A 13057-nucleotide genomic window follows, 5' to 3' on the forward strand; every position below is an offset into this window, starting at 1 on the left:
GACTACAAATCAGTGACTACAACATGACGTACATTACCATCCGCTCCGTTCACACGGCGATTTTGGAACACAGACCAGGCTTTCCTCCGAGGTGGAAATCCTGGTGACGTGAGGTTACCACTACCGTGTGGAAACCCAACGTAAACGTGCAGGACTGTGTGAACTCCACACAGAATCTCCACCTCTTCTTGCTGTGAGGCAACAGTGATAACCACCGTGGCACCCATTATCATATCATGCCACCCACATATCTACGCAAATATGCGTGTTATACTTCTTGGACATGTTTTTATTGTAGTTATGAGTAAGTCTTTATCCGTCGATCTTTACTAAGGGCACACCTTCCTGTTAGGTGGAAGGTCCTCAAACACATTTACAAACATCACTCTCAAGCATTTAATTGTGGTGGTTTTGGGCGAGATTGTGCACATTCATTGCAACGTGTCAATCATACACAATGTTTTCTTTTTTACTGGTATCCGATCTCACCAAGCCCTTTGGACCTCACCTATGTATCTGTCCCTTCAATACCAAGGGAGATCATCTCATGTACTTCTAACTGTATTGTGTATAAAATTTGTTTAAAATCTGTTTAGTGACAAATTTGGTTGGTATGAAAATCAAATACTGGTTAGAGAATTTCACTTTTAAAGCAATGATCAATAAAGTATTCAACTCCAGTTCTTCTGCACAGACAACATTTCGACCAGTCAGTCAGCCAAGACAAAACATCTACGGTACTTGAGCAGGGAAGATATTGCATTTTAAGCTTCGTCTAATACTTTTCCTACCCCAAACAAACACAGGATCGAATAAATGTCTCAATAGAAAAGCACCGCATATGTGCTTATATTGACACACTCTACCATACAGATTGGTGCAAAGATATAATTGTATTCATTGAAAGTTCCAGACTGTAGCTTACTTTGTTTCCCTTTGTGTGCCACCTCGTCTTGCCCTTCTCTTTGTTTTATTTTTCTCACATTGCCCTCGAGTTCAAGCTCACCAGTCACTACTAACCTGTCAGATTGGTGAGTCCGAGGTACCGCAGGCCATTGGAGCTCACCAGTCACTACTAACCTGTCAGATTGGTGAGTCCCAGGTACCGCAGGCCATTGGAGCTCACCAGTCACTACTAACCTGTCAGATTGGTGAGTCCGAGGTACCGCAGGCCATTGGAGCTCACCAGTCACTACTAACCTGTCAGATTCGTGAGTCCGAGGTACCGCAGGCCATTGGAGCCGTCCTTGGGGTAGTTGAAGAAAACCGACAGTGCAAACTGCTTTTCGTACAGGTGGTTCCCTCTGATGATCCGCAGCTGGTCCAGAGGGAACTGTTGGAAGTTGTTCATGGCGATGAGGATGTAGCCGGTCACCTCACGGATCGTCTGGAGAGCAAACATCACCAATGTATTGTTACTAATCTAATATGATAAACATCACCAATGTATTGTAACTAATCTAATATGATTAATGAATTGACACATCCCCTCCCGTCACTATAGTAGGGATCGTGAGGCCTGCAGTGCCAGGCCAATGCGCTAAACACGCAGAAGAAAAGACCACTTCCGCCCAACCCGGAAGTGATAGCTCTCCATATTTGAGCCACATCCTCATCCTAGGCTGTGTAGCAACGACACAACCACATCCTCATCCTAGGCTGTGTAGCAACGACACAACCACATCCTCATCCTAGGCTGTGTAGCAACGACACAACCACATCCTCATCCTATAGGCTGTGTAGCAACGCTTAATTTAATTAGCGCGATTATAAGGTCGCAAAGATCACAGTTTGTTTAATTTTGAGGAGAAAAAGGACTATTAAGAGTGTGCGTGGCCGTGTGCGTGTCAGATCGGGATGTAGGTGTTTCTACCATGTGACTGTGAGTACAACAAAATATATATATATATTTTTTTAACGCTGGATTAGTTGTTGGTAGGAAATATTCATCATAGGATTTCATATTCATATAAGTGGCATTTTCTACATTAAACAACACACAGCACCATCTTGTAATGGTGATACAGTACATACTATCTTTCCATTTATTTTTATTATTTCAGTTGACAATTGTGACTGTTCCTTTTATTGTCTTCAGCCCTTTCCTCTATAAACAACTAAGACTACACAGTAAAATCCAGAGTGTCAATATTGTAAAAAATACTATTACTCATTTACCTCTGACAGTATAATAAAAATAGAGCTTCATGGGCCCACTGAGTTAAATGAACACTCTGTATTTCACTGTACAGTCAGCAAGACTTGGCATAGATTTGTAAGTTTATAGCATAAAGGAATGTTCGACTAGTATGCATGCACCTATTGGTACCACCTCACCTCAAAGGCCCTTTAAACAAGGCTCCAGACTTCCCAAAACAAACTGGTCAGGCTTCTACTTGGCCTCTCTCCCCGAACCCACATCACCCCTGCCCACTTTGATAGGCTAGAATGGCTTAGGGTTGACGACAGAGTACAGCATCTTGCAACGGGTCTGGTCCACGAGATTCGATACAATACCAAGATACCCATGTACCTGTCTAAATACTTCCTTAATGTCAATGAAGTCCACACCCACAACACCAGGTAGTTCAACAAACCATGGGCAACCCAGATTCGGCAATAACAAGGGACTGACTTAATTTAGCTCCTATGCCACCAAAATGTGGAACGCCCTACAAACAGTACCAGAAATGAGAATCCCTTGATTCCTTCAAAACCGCTCTCAAAGGGCACCTACAGACGGCTGCAATTCGAAACTGGCCACCGTAAAATATGAATCCCCCCCCACCGCCCCCTTTTCCCCTCACCCTATGTTTTTTCCTTTTTTACCTCTATGATGATTTACTGTTTACTATATAGAAGTGTATATGTAAGTCTCTAAATGTTTTGATGAATTGAAAACGGTGGGCCCTATTGTAAACAAGTGTAATGCTATAATGGTGTCGTCCACTCGCAGTTAACAGTTTTTGTATTGAGTCGTGCTTTAAATGTACTCTAATTCTGCAAACTGTTAATAAATACTTCAATCAATCAATCAAAACCACTAACTGCTTCTCCAACATTTTCATTTGTCCAAATATGTATTTGTCCACGGATGTTGACAGTTTGTCAACATTTCTTTCAACAGTTTAGGGTGTTTAAACTGTTCCTCATTTTGCTGGGGAGGAGACCCCCAGGACATCCGCACAGAGGACCCCTGGGGGTCCCCTGACCCCACACTGAAAAAAATGTAATAATTTCCATTAAAAAACATCTGCTACTTTCACTAGTGTGGGTCATGGGCAAACCTTCTCTTTTTTTGGTCTTAACCCATTCTGGGCGGGAACCCCTTTTGGTGTTTTAACTAAGCATTATGTTATACTTTAGCTATTGAAAAATGGCAGATCTACAAGCTCATAGCGCGCCACTAGTAGGTCTGCTATTTTTGAATAATCGTGAAAATGCGGCACAAATCTTTGAATATATATTCTTTTCAGAACGAAAGTTTTTTTTTTATTTCGACGTCAGGCCTAAATGGGTTTTAAGGAATCAATGCCTCCATATGACCCTAGCAGGAAACACATAAACTGTAAAGATATAACAAAACAGATAAAGCATTACCCCGAGGAAGGAGAAGTCCCAGTTCTTCTCGATGTGAGTGATCTCCAGGTTGCCCATGACGATCTCACAGCCCTTGTAGCGGTCCTTGATCATGTTGTACACCTGCACCTGGGAGCCGGTGAAGCTCAGACCATTCTGGGTGCCGGAGCACACCACTGAAACACACACACACACACACACGCACACACACACACACACGCACACGCACACGCACACGCATCACACACACACACGCACACGCACACGCACACGCACACACACACACACACACACACACACACACACACACACACACACACACACACACACACACACACACACACACACACACACACACACACACACACACACACACACAAACACACACACACACACAGGGTGTTAAAAATAATACTTATACAATAATATAATAATAAGTTGATCTACAAGCTTCAACACGTCACAAAGTAAAAGATAGGAATTACATTAATTACATTTAGTCGACACTCTTTATCCAGAGCACAAGTATAACATGAACATTAACAACAGGATCAATTAAGTGATTGATAAACGAATGTCAGAGACAGAGACACTAAGTAAAGATGCTGGTGTTGGTGCTTTAATTTAACTTTTTGATGTCAAGGACCCCCAAATTGACACAAATTATCCTGCAGACCCCCATTTGAAAATAATATGCCAGGAACCCCCATGAGAGAAGATATTTACGGCTCTAGCAGTGATTCTCAACCTGTTTAATTTCAAGGATCCCCAGTTTGACATGCATTATTCTACGGACCCCCATTTAATGGCATTTATATCTCTGGGACCCCCAATTTATATTGTAAAATCAATGTTAATTTAACTCTGAGTGTACAAATGGGTCCATTTGGTTCCATTTGTACACTCTTAGAGTTACAGACTCATAAGGGTCCATTTGGTTCCAAACTATCATTTAGCTGGGGACCCCCTGGAACTCCCTGAAGGAGCCCTGGGGGTCCCCGGACCCCACTTTGGGAACCACTGCTTTAATCCATAGGTGGACATGGACATTAAATTGTCATGTCACAAGGGCAAGCTGTACCTTAAACTATAACTATCAGGCCTAAGAGAGACATCTCCTGGCTCTTAAAACATGCAAAGTATCATCATCATATAAATAGGGCACAAATATGAATAACATAAGGTGAACACATAATGTACTGGAATAAAGGTTTGATGGAAACAACCCATACTAACAACAACAACAACAACACAATTCTTCCTCCCAAATCAACAACAGGGCAAGTGGGAAAGCAGTGCTAAGAAAACAAGTGTTACAAAGTAACTACTAGGAATGGTCTTTTTTGTTTTTTTGTTTTTTTTTAGGTATACTATTAAATGGTCCTAAAGTCCTTAAAATCGTCACTTCACTGTCATCTAGGGACCCCCCCCCAAAATCATGTGGCGAGTGGCGACCCCCCCTGGGGGTCCCGACCCACAGGTTGAGAATCTAAATGACATACTGAGCATCTGTGAAGAGACACGCAACATACATCAATCCACCTCTACATCTAACTGTATATCAACACAGGCGCAGGTGCATCCCACAGCTTGGGAGTCTCAGGAGGGAGACGACGAGTCTATGTTGCCTCGACATAGACGTCCAGGTTGTCCGAGGGAATGGAGGGACAGAGCTTGTAGAGCAACAGTCTCATTTCTCTTTTGGGTCTAGAGAGAAAACGTTTGGCAACCACTGGTAATACTGCCACACACCGTGAGCTTCACCTGGTCTATTTTGAAGAGGGAACAAAGTAGTGGGCCTCGTATAGACGGCTCAGGGGCACTGGTCAACAAAGTACGATCTAGGTCTATAGGACGTATACGCGTCTATTTGGCTGTGTCCGACTGTTGTGTCTGCTGTTGTGACTGCTGTTACGTTTGATGCAGAGCAGGGGTGGGCAGGCCAGGCAGGGCCATAACCCCTTTACATGGAGTAGTGCAGGCCCGGGGCCGAAGGACCCAAATATGAGGACAAAGTATCGCATTGTGATGGCACTATAAATGTGGACAGTGTTCCAGTGAGTGAGCAGTGATGCAGTGTCAGACACTGCTGCTGCTGTGCGTGCGTGCATGTGCGCGCGTGTGTGTGTGTGTGTGTGTGTGTGTGTGTCTGTGTGTGCGCGCGCGTGCGTGCATGGGGTATGGGGTCTGCGATGCTGCTGAGATCATAAGGAACAATGGGACATGTGTGAGAAGTACATTCTGGCAGCGGGAAGGGAAATATCGTGAACGGAAGACACACATACTATCTCTTATTGAACAACATGGCAGTGGCATGCATGCACATACCCAGCGTAGTCACTTTATGCACCTGCAGTAGTGCACACGCTGTTCCTCCTCATAAGGGCTACTGGGGTTCAAAGGTATTTCTTTTAATCAAATCTCAAACTAAATGCCAACCGCTTATTGATTCTGAATCCTTTTGAATCTCTTAGCAAATATCAGGGGTAAACAGTGACTTAATGGACAACAGAATACTATTTCTCTGTGCACTCGGTGACAATACTCTTTCTTTCTAGAACAACTTGAATAACAAATGAATTAAGTTTCAACGTTAAGACATGTAGAGCAGACTTTTGATTTCGGGATTGAAGATTTGATAAGAGATTGTCTGACTCAGTATACTGAGAGAGTCGCCCATATGTGACCAATCGAAACTCCAACCCTACTCCTCATAACAAAGTGTCCCGCAATCGCCTTTGCAAATCATAAAGTTGAACCCTTACATCCTTCACTCAGGTAAACCAAAGGTATATAGCGCCGATCCCTGTCATATACGCGCTGTATGTGACTCTTTAAAGATAAAAGAGCTCTTTAAGCTCACACACACAGTCACACACACACACACACACACACACACAGTACTGTACTGTACATAGTGTGTAATCCATATCTCAGTCCACTCATTCATTTACCCATGTTGTTCCTAAGCAAATATTGGCTCTGGTGTGGAGTGGAAGTTGTAAGGGAAACTCACAATGCCGCTTATCTGTGAGAGAACACTGTGATTCAGGCTCAAAAAGCCCTCAGTAAACACACAGTAATATGGGTGTGGACCGACTGCCAAGAAGCAAAGACCCCCAGAAGAATGTCTATACGGACAATTAAAAAGCAGCTATGCATGGCACACACACACGTGTACTACACACGCACATACATAATGAGTTCCACAGGTTTGTGAATGCCATGTCATCCAACCTCGGTGGGTCTACTCTACAATCAATGTCAACGCTAATACACTGAAGTGCTTGTGTGTAAATCCATATCAGATTATAATGACAACAGCCTGCAGTAACTGCTTGGCTCATGGTGCACTGTCGTCATTCAATACAATTTAAAGTTTCCGACATAATGGAACTTTGGACTGTAAGGTCAACAGTGAACAGGTGAGGTGAGTGACTGGCTGCGTTGACACACCTGTTACAGGAAAAGAGCAGTAAAACAATATTCCTGATAAGTCAACGCCACACCAGAAACTGTTGTATTTACAGTACAGGTGTGTGTGTGTGTGTGTGTGTGTGTGTGTGTGTGTGTGTGTGTGTGTGTGTGTGTGTGTGTGTGTGTGTGTGTGTGTGAAAGAGAGAGAGAGAGAGAGCGAGAGAGAGATAGAGAGAGACAACAGAGTGATGGTGACTAACATGAAGACGACATGAATGAAAACTACTACTACACACTACCTACTGCACGCACACACACACACACACACACACACACACACACACACACACACACACACAGTTTGATTTGATGATTTGCATAAAGAGCTATAATTGATATCTCATATAGGAATCGGATACATTTACATTACAATATTATCATATATTGCCTATAGGCTATATAGCATGGTCACTAAATTACTAATTGTTTCAATTAATTGAATACACAGGACACCAATGGAATTAACAAGCAGTGCTTTCTTGGGTTCTATCCTATATTTATCTAAACTTGAACTTCTTCTCTTTTTTTCTTCTTTGCAAAATGTTAATAAAGTATTAAATCAATCAATCAATCAATAAACCTCGGGAACCACTCATAGATTAGAATCACCTACCCTCGTGGGTCTGAGACGAGATGATCTCCAGGTGGCAGACAAGCAACAAACACAACAAGGTAATTCTCCGTGGGTCCATGTTGATGTTGATGCCCATAACTGTCAGAGGCATATTATCATGATCTATACGTATGTATAATAGTTCAGAAACTCTGAACTTGGTTTTGAGAAATGAGCTCTCCCGTCAAATAATAGCCTAGGCTATAAGTGTGTAGGTTATATTATCCCACTTCCAGCCAGGGCTCTCGAAAAAAGAAATCACAACTATCCGGAGGAGGTAATAAAGCGAAGGTGAGATACAGTCCGTCCGTCAAATGTTTCCTCCAAACGGGTTTTAGTTTTAGAGGGAGGGTGCGTCTGTCAGTCTGGAGCTCAGCAACACATACACATAACAAGTGGCACTAGTCTGGTTGACGCTGAGCTCGCTCCCAGGCGGCCACTCACTGCTGATTGGTCCGCATCGAGGAGTCCAATTAATTTACCAATTCAATGGTCGTTTGATTTCCTTTTCTTTCTGCGCAGTAAGATGTGCTGTGATAGGACCCCAAAGTTGGAAATGCATTATGTTGGGTTGCCCTTCTATATATATATATATATATATATATATATATATATATATATATATATATATATATAATGTATATTTCTCCAGAAAATAATAAATAAATACAAATATGCTGCATGCATGAATTAAAAAAGCCTAAAGAAATTGTGAAAATAGTATACAAGCTCATGACATGAATTGTGAGCTATTCACTATTAGACAGTCAGTGCTTTGGTTAATGAATGGATTCATATTTAAATGCTACCTCTTTCTACTGCATTATCACAGTGGTTCTCAAAGTGGGGTGTGGGGACCCGGCATAGGGGTCCTTGAGGAAGTTCCATGGTGTCCCCAGATGTGGAATTAAATCTGAGAGGAACCAAATGGACCCTTACAGGCCCATTTGGTTCCATTTGTGCACTCTCAGAGTTATGGGGGTCCATCCGTGGCCTTAGCGGTTAACACGTGACCATCTGGGGGTCCTTGAAATGAAAAAAGTTTGAGAACCACTATCAGAGATAGTGATTTCCACTTGTTCGCGCGCTGAAAGTCTTTATTTATTATGTGCAGTTATTTTGGTTGTTTTCTGGTGCATGTGGAAGCAGTGCTACTGGCCTGCCAGTCATTGGCAGTGCTGAGTGGCTGCACTGTTCCCCTCTAAAGAGCAGTATTGTCCCCCCCGGCCCTGTCAACTGGTTAATCACTTCTTTGATGCGTTTGGGGCAGCCCGTCACAATGGACACATTGTCGATCGGTCAAGTGACTTCTGATCCCAAACAAGAACATGCTTAATTCGACAAAATGGCCACAGAGCAATAAGCATTCCTACGCGTATAGGCATGTAGTTATACACATGAAAAGGGACATCAGTTTGGGACAAGATTAACACTGCTTCTATAGTCTACTCTGTTATCACACTTTTGTAGAAACAGACTTTTCCTGATTGTTTTAAATAATATAAGACCCCAAATAAGACCCATGTAATTACACAAATTACTATATGTAACAAATTACCGTGATACATCTGTTTATGTTTGTTAATTCAATTAGGCTCAATTATTACTATCTTACTGTCTTCCTCTGAAAAAGCCTGCAACAGGTCAAAATTCTAAAAGTCAGTGCCACCACCAGTGCACAGTGACCAGTGCCACCAGGAGTGAATATATTTTCCATTATTTTGTTGTGGTGGACATCCAAACATAATAGATTACTGCCACCTAGTGTGTTGGAGTGTATACAAGGCAAGACAAGCCTGTCTAGTCTAAAAAAAACATTTTAACTTTAGGAACCTCGTGTCACTCGTCTGTGTAACAATCATTCTGTTTATTCTAACACTACCTCAGTACAACTACTGTTGTTATCACATGTTCTCTTAACAGAATATCAAGGAGAGTGTAAACAGAGCATGGATGGAGACAGAAACTGGACAGGGAACAGAAAGAGCATTGTTCTTCTGTCCCACTCAAAAGCAACTGCCAGTCTGCCACTATATTTCTGGGCTTTATAACAAAATCTGGCATCCATCATTAGGGTGTCACCTAGTGGTTTTTAGTGTGCAGCAATGCTCATCTACAGTATATCAGTGGTTCTCAATCTTTTTTGTTTAAAAGACCTTCGGTTTGGTGTGCAGAGGGGGGGGGGGGGGGGTCCGGACCCCCATAACTCTGACAGTGTACAAAGTTTAATGGAACCAGATGGACCCCCTGCGGGGGTCATCCACTTTGAGACGCACTGATCTGTATAGACCTATAATAGCCAATTATCTTTTTACCAATTTTTGCGCCTCCGTCCACAGTTCAATGTTGACCTCTCGGTGGTCGTCCGTGACATCATCAGACCCCCAAATTGACCCATTTGAGGAGATAATGCCAGGGGTCCCCATGAGAGAAGATGTTTAGTGATTCTCAACCCGTTTCATTCAAGGACCCCCAGTTTAAATGTACATTCTCTTTAACCACTGCTCATCTGCTGTAAAAACTTGAGGTGCTGGAGTTACAAAGGGATAATGAAGAAAATATCTCTGAGATCCCAATTCATATTGAAAAATCAATGTTAATTTAACTCTGAGAGTGTACAAATGGAATTTGTACACTCTCAGAGTTACAGACCCATAATGGTCCATTTGGTTCCTAACTACCGGTATATCATTTAGCTGGGGACCCCCTGGAACTTCCTCAAGGACCTCTAGGGGTCCCCGGACCCCACTTTGGGAACCACCAGTCCACAGGATTGTAGGCTATGTAGCTGATCAGTAGAGGGAGACAGAGCTGTAGGTTTGATAGTCGTTCATATGAGAGCCCTCAGCCAGACCTAAAAACCCTGAGTGTACAATGTAACCCATCCGTGTGTTAACCACTTGAACCCCATGTGTGCAGCATCACTCATTCTGGGCGGAACATTCGCCAGAAAACAGACTCACGTGATGCAATGTGTTGAGAGCTTGTAGATCTGGGGCAGCCCTTCTTTGTTTGGAGTCAGTACCGGTAGGCCTATAATGATAATTATCAGGATAACCATAATTATTATGATGAAAATTATCCATCACCTCCAAGTGTAGCTACTTGGACTAGAACAATGAGACTTATCTTCACATGTAATTTGGGGAATAATCTTTCACACACTTAAAGCGTACACAGAATTTACCATCTTTAGATTTTTATGATAGCAAAAAACTGGAAACATTATAGACAAATATATGTTTCTCCAGTTATTGAATGATCTCAAGGGCATACGTTACTTACACAGTAAAACCCCTCCATATTAATTCATCTGTTTGTAACTCAGAGAGTGCACAAGGTCCATTACATTTGTATACGCTCTCTGAGTCAAACGATCACTGAGGACTTTACCGTGCATAATCTCATGGTGTCATGTCTCCATCTAATACTAATGACCACAGTTGACTCCCAGGTTCCTTTCGGAATGGCCTGGTCTAGGGTTCAGCCTCGGTGTCAGTCATCCCCGGTGGCCCAGGCAGAGCAGGCTGTGTTGTCCAAGGCGAGGTGTGGGGGCGAGTGCTGTGGCCTTTTGCGGTTGCCACTCCCTTCAGCAGATTGATGAATTGATTGTGGAGCCGCTGCCAGTGTGTCTGTGCCCTGGGCGAGGAGGAGGGGGGCGTCCCGGTTACGCCAGGGAATCCCAGCTATGGCACCCGCCCTGGGGCCGCTATTGTGACCGTCCTGCAGGGGGCCCCGGGGGCCGGTGGGCTCAGGGAGCCAGGCTCTGACCCACATACTGCTGTCACACCCCTGGAGACACAGCGGCACTTTCCCCCTTGCACGGATCTCTGATTGGCTGGGTCAGACTCGAGCCACGATGCCTCCCTGTGAAGCGCAGCAATTCTGCGGGGTAACTATCTGGACTGTGCCAAACGTTCCCCTCGATGGGAAAACTGAAGCCCGATTTACACCTACACTGTGCAAAACCTTGAGTGTTCATTAACCTGTTAAGACCTAAGGCCCATTCTACAAAGTTTTCTGAACAACCAGTGATTCTCAAACCCCAACAATGTTTGGCTGCCAGCCCCCATCTCAAAATATTTGGTGCCAGGTACCTCCAGAAGCAATTCAAGATTGATCTGCAAGCTCATAGCACGGCACGGACGGCTTATGGCAGATTTTAAACACAGACATGGTTTACAAGTTTCACCCAATGTGGCCCTGTGGGAACACATCGGCAAAAATGTGAATCTTATCCATGTCCTCTTATCCATGTAAGGTCATTGCATTTTCATTAATGAGACATAAATATGGAATCGTGTTTTTGACTGGCACTATAAAAAAATCATCAGACAGTGTGTGATCTGAGTTCAGTTAATTTCAGAGGATGTCACATTTTCCAAATAAATCTGGGACAGCAGGTCTGAATTCAAATGATTCAAAACATGACTCTCACATGGAGGATAATTGATGAATACTACACAGCTGTGATGATTCAGGGTAGTAATCTACTGAATGGCCTAGACTAGAGCAATTATAACTTTTCCATTTCAAGGAAATACGCATTAGGCCAAATACGATTTGTATCTCTGGGACTGCACGGAAAATCCTCAGTGTTCATTTAACTCTCAGAGTTACAGACCCATTTTGTTCTCCTTTAACTATCAGTCATTTAGCTGAGGACCCCCTGGAACCCAATTAAGGACCCCTAGCAGTCCCTGGACCCCACATTAAGAACCAGCGGACCACAGCAGTGGTTCTCAACCTTTTCAGACCGTGGGGTTGAGAACCAGTGGCCTACAGTGATTCAGAAGGGAACAGAATAATGTCTGAGGCAATTCAAAACATTGTATTTGGTCTTTTTATTGATTGGTCAGTGCATTGCCAGGAATAATTTAATGATTCAGTAGTTTACCTCTTTATAATAATCTGATAAATTAACCAATCCAGTTACATTTCTACACACAATCACTTGGAATGTCAGGTAGTTTCGTTATTCATGAATATAAGTTCTATTTTGTAACAACCATACTGTTAGTATTTTGTTGTTATATATACAGTAAGTGTATATATGTACATACACATTTTTATCAAAGAGAATTAGACTGCCGGCAATAGAAGGCCACCAAAAAAAACTATTTTCACGTCAAAACTGAACTTAATGAAGAGCACATCACACGCACAAGCTGTTGCCACGACTATACATTTTTGTCAAACAGACTGACCCCAATATCTACATGTTTATTCTATATAAACAATTTCTGTTTACTACTGTGGTCTTTTACTTGTTAAACAGAACGTTAACATATTTACAGTTGCGTTCACATAGAAAATCATGCTCTTGCATATTAGAAGGTTGTTTTTAGGTAAACTTTACACTAAAATCCATAACATTTATCAGCATTG

At 42.8% G+C, this 13057-nt stretch overlaps 1 protein-coding gene across 1 annotated transcript in view; it reads right to left on the reverse strand.

Annotated features, from left to right (window-relative positions):
• The window catches only part of erbb3b (erb-b2 receptor tyrosine kinase 3b), a 26414-nt gene extending 18353 nt beyond the window's left edge, over window positions 1–8061 (reverse strand). Inside the window, exons 1-3 of the mRNA XM_080763965.1 lie at window positions 7670–8061; window positions 3601–3755; window positions 1201–1387 (exon numbers count right to left, since the gene is read on the reverse strand). Coding sequence (XP_080620091.1) covers window positions 1201–1387; window positions 3601–3755; window positions 7670–7781 — 454 coding nt within the window. The 5' untranslated portion in view covers window positions 7782–8061. The remainder of the gene's footprint in view (window positions 1–1200; window positions 1388–3600; window positions 3756–7669) is intronic.
• Window positions 8062–13057: the final 4996 nt, after the last annotated feature.

Source organism: Protomyctophum bolini (genome assembly GCF_963924005.1).
Source record: "Protomyctophum bolini genome assembly, chromosome: 5".
Lineage (NCBI taxonomy): Eukaryota > Metazoa > Chordata > Actinopteri > Myctophiformes > Myctophidae > Protomyctophum > Protomyctophum bolini.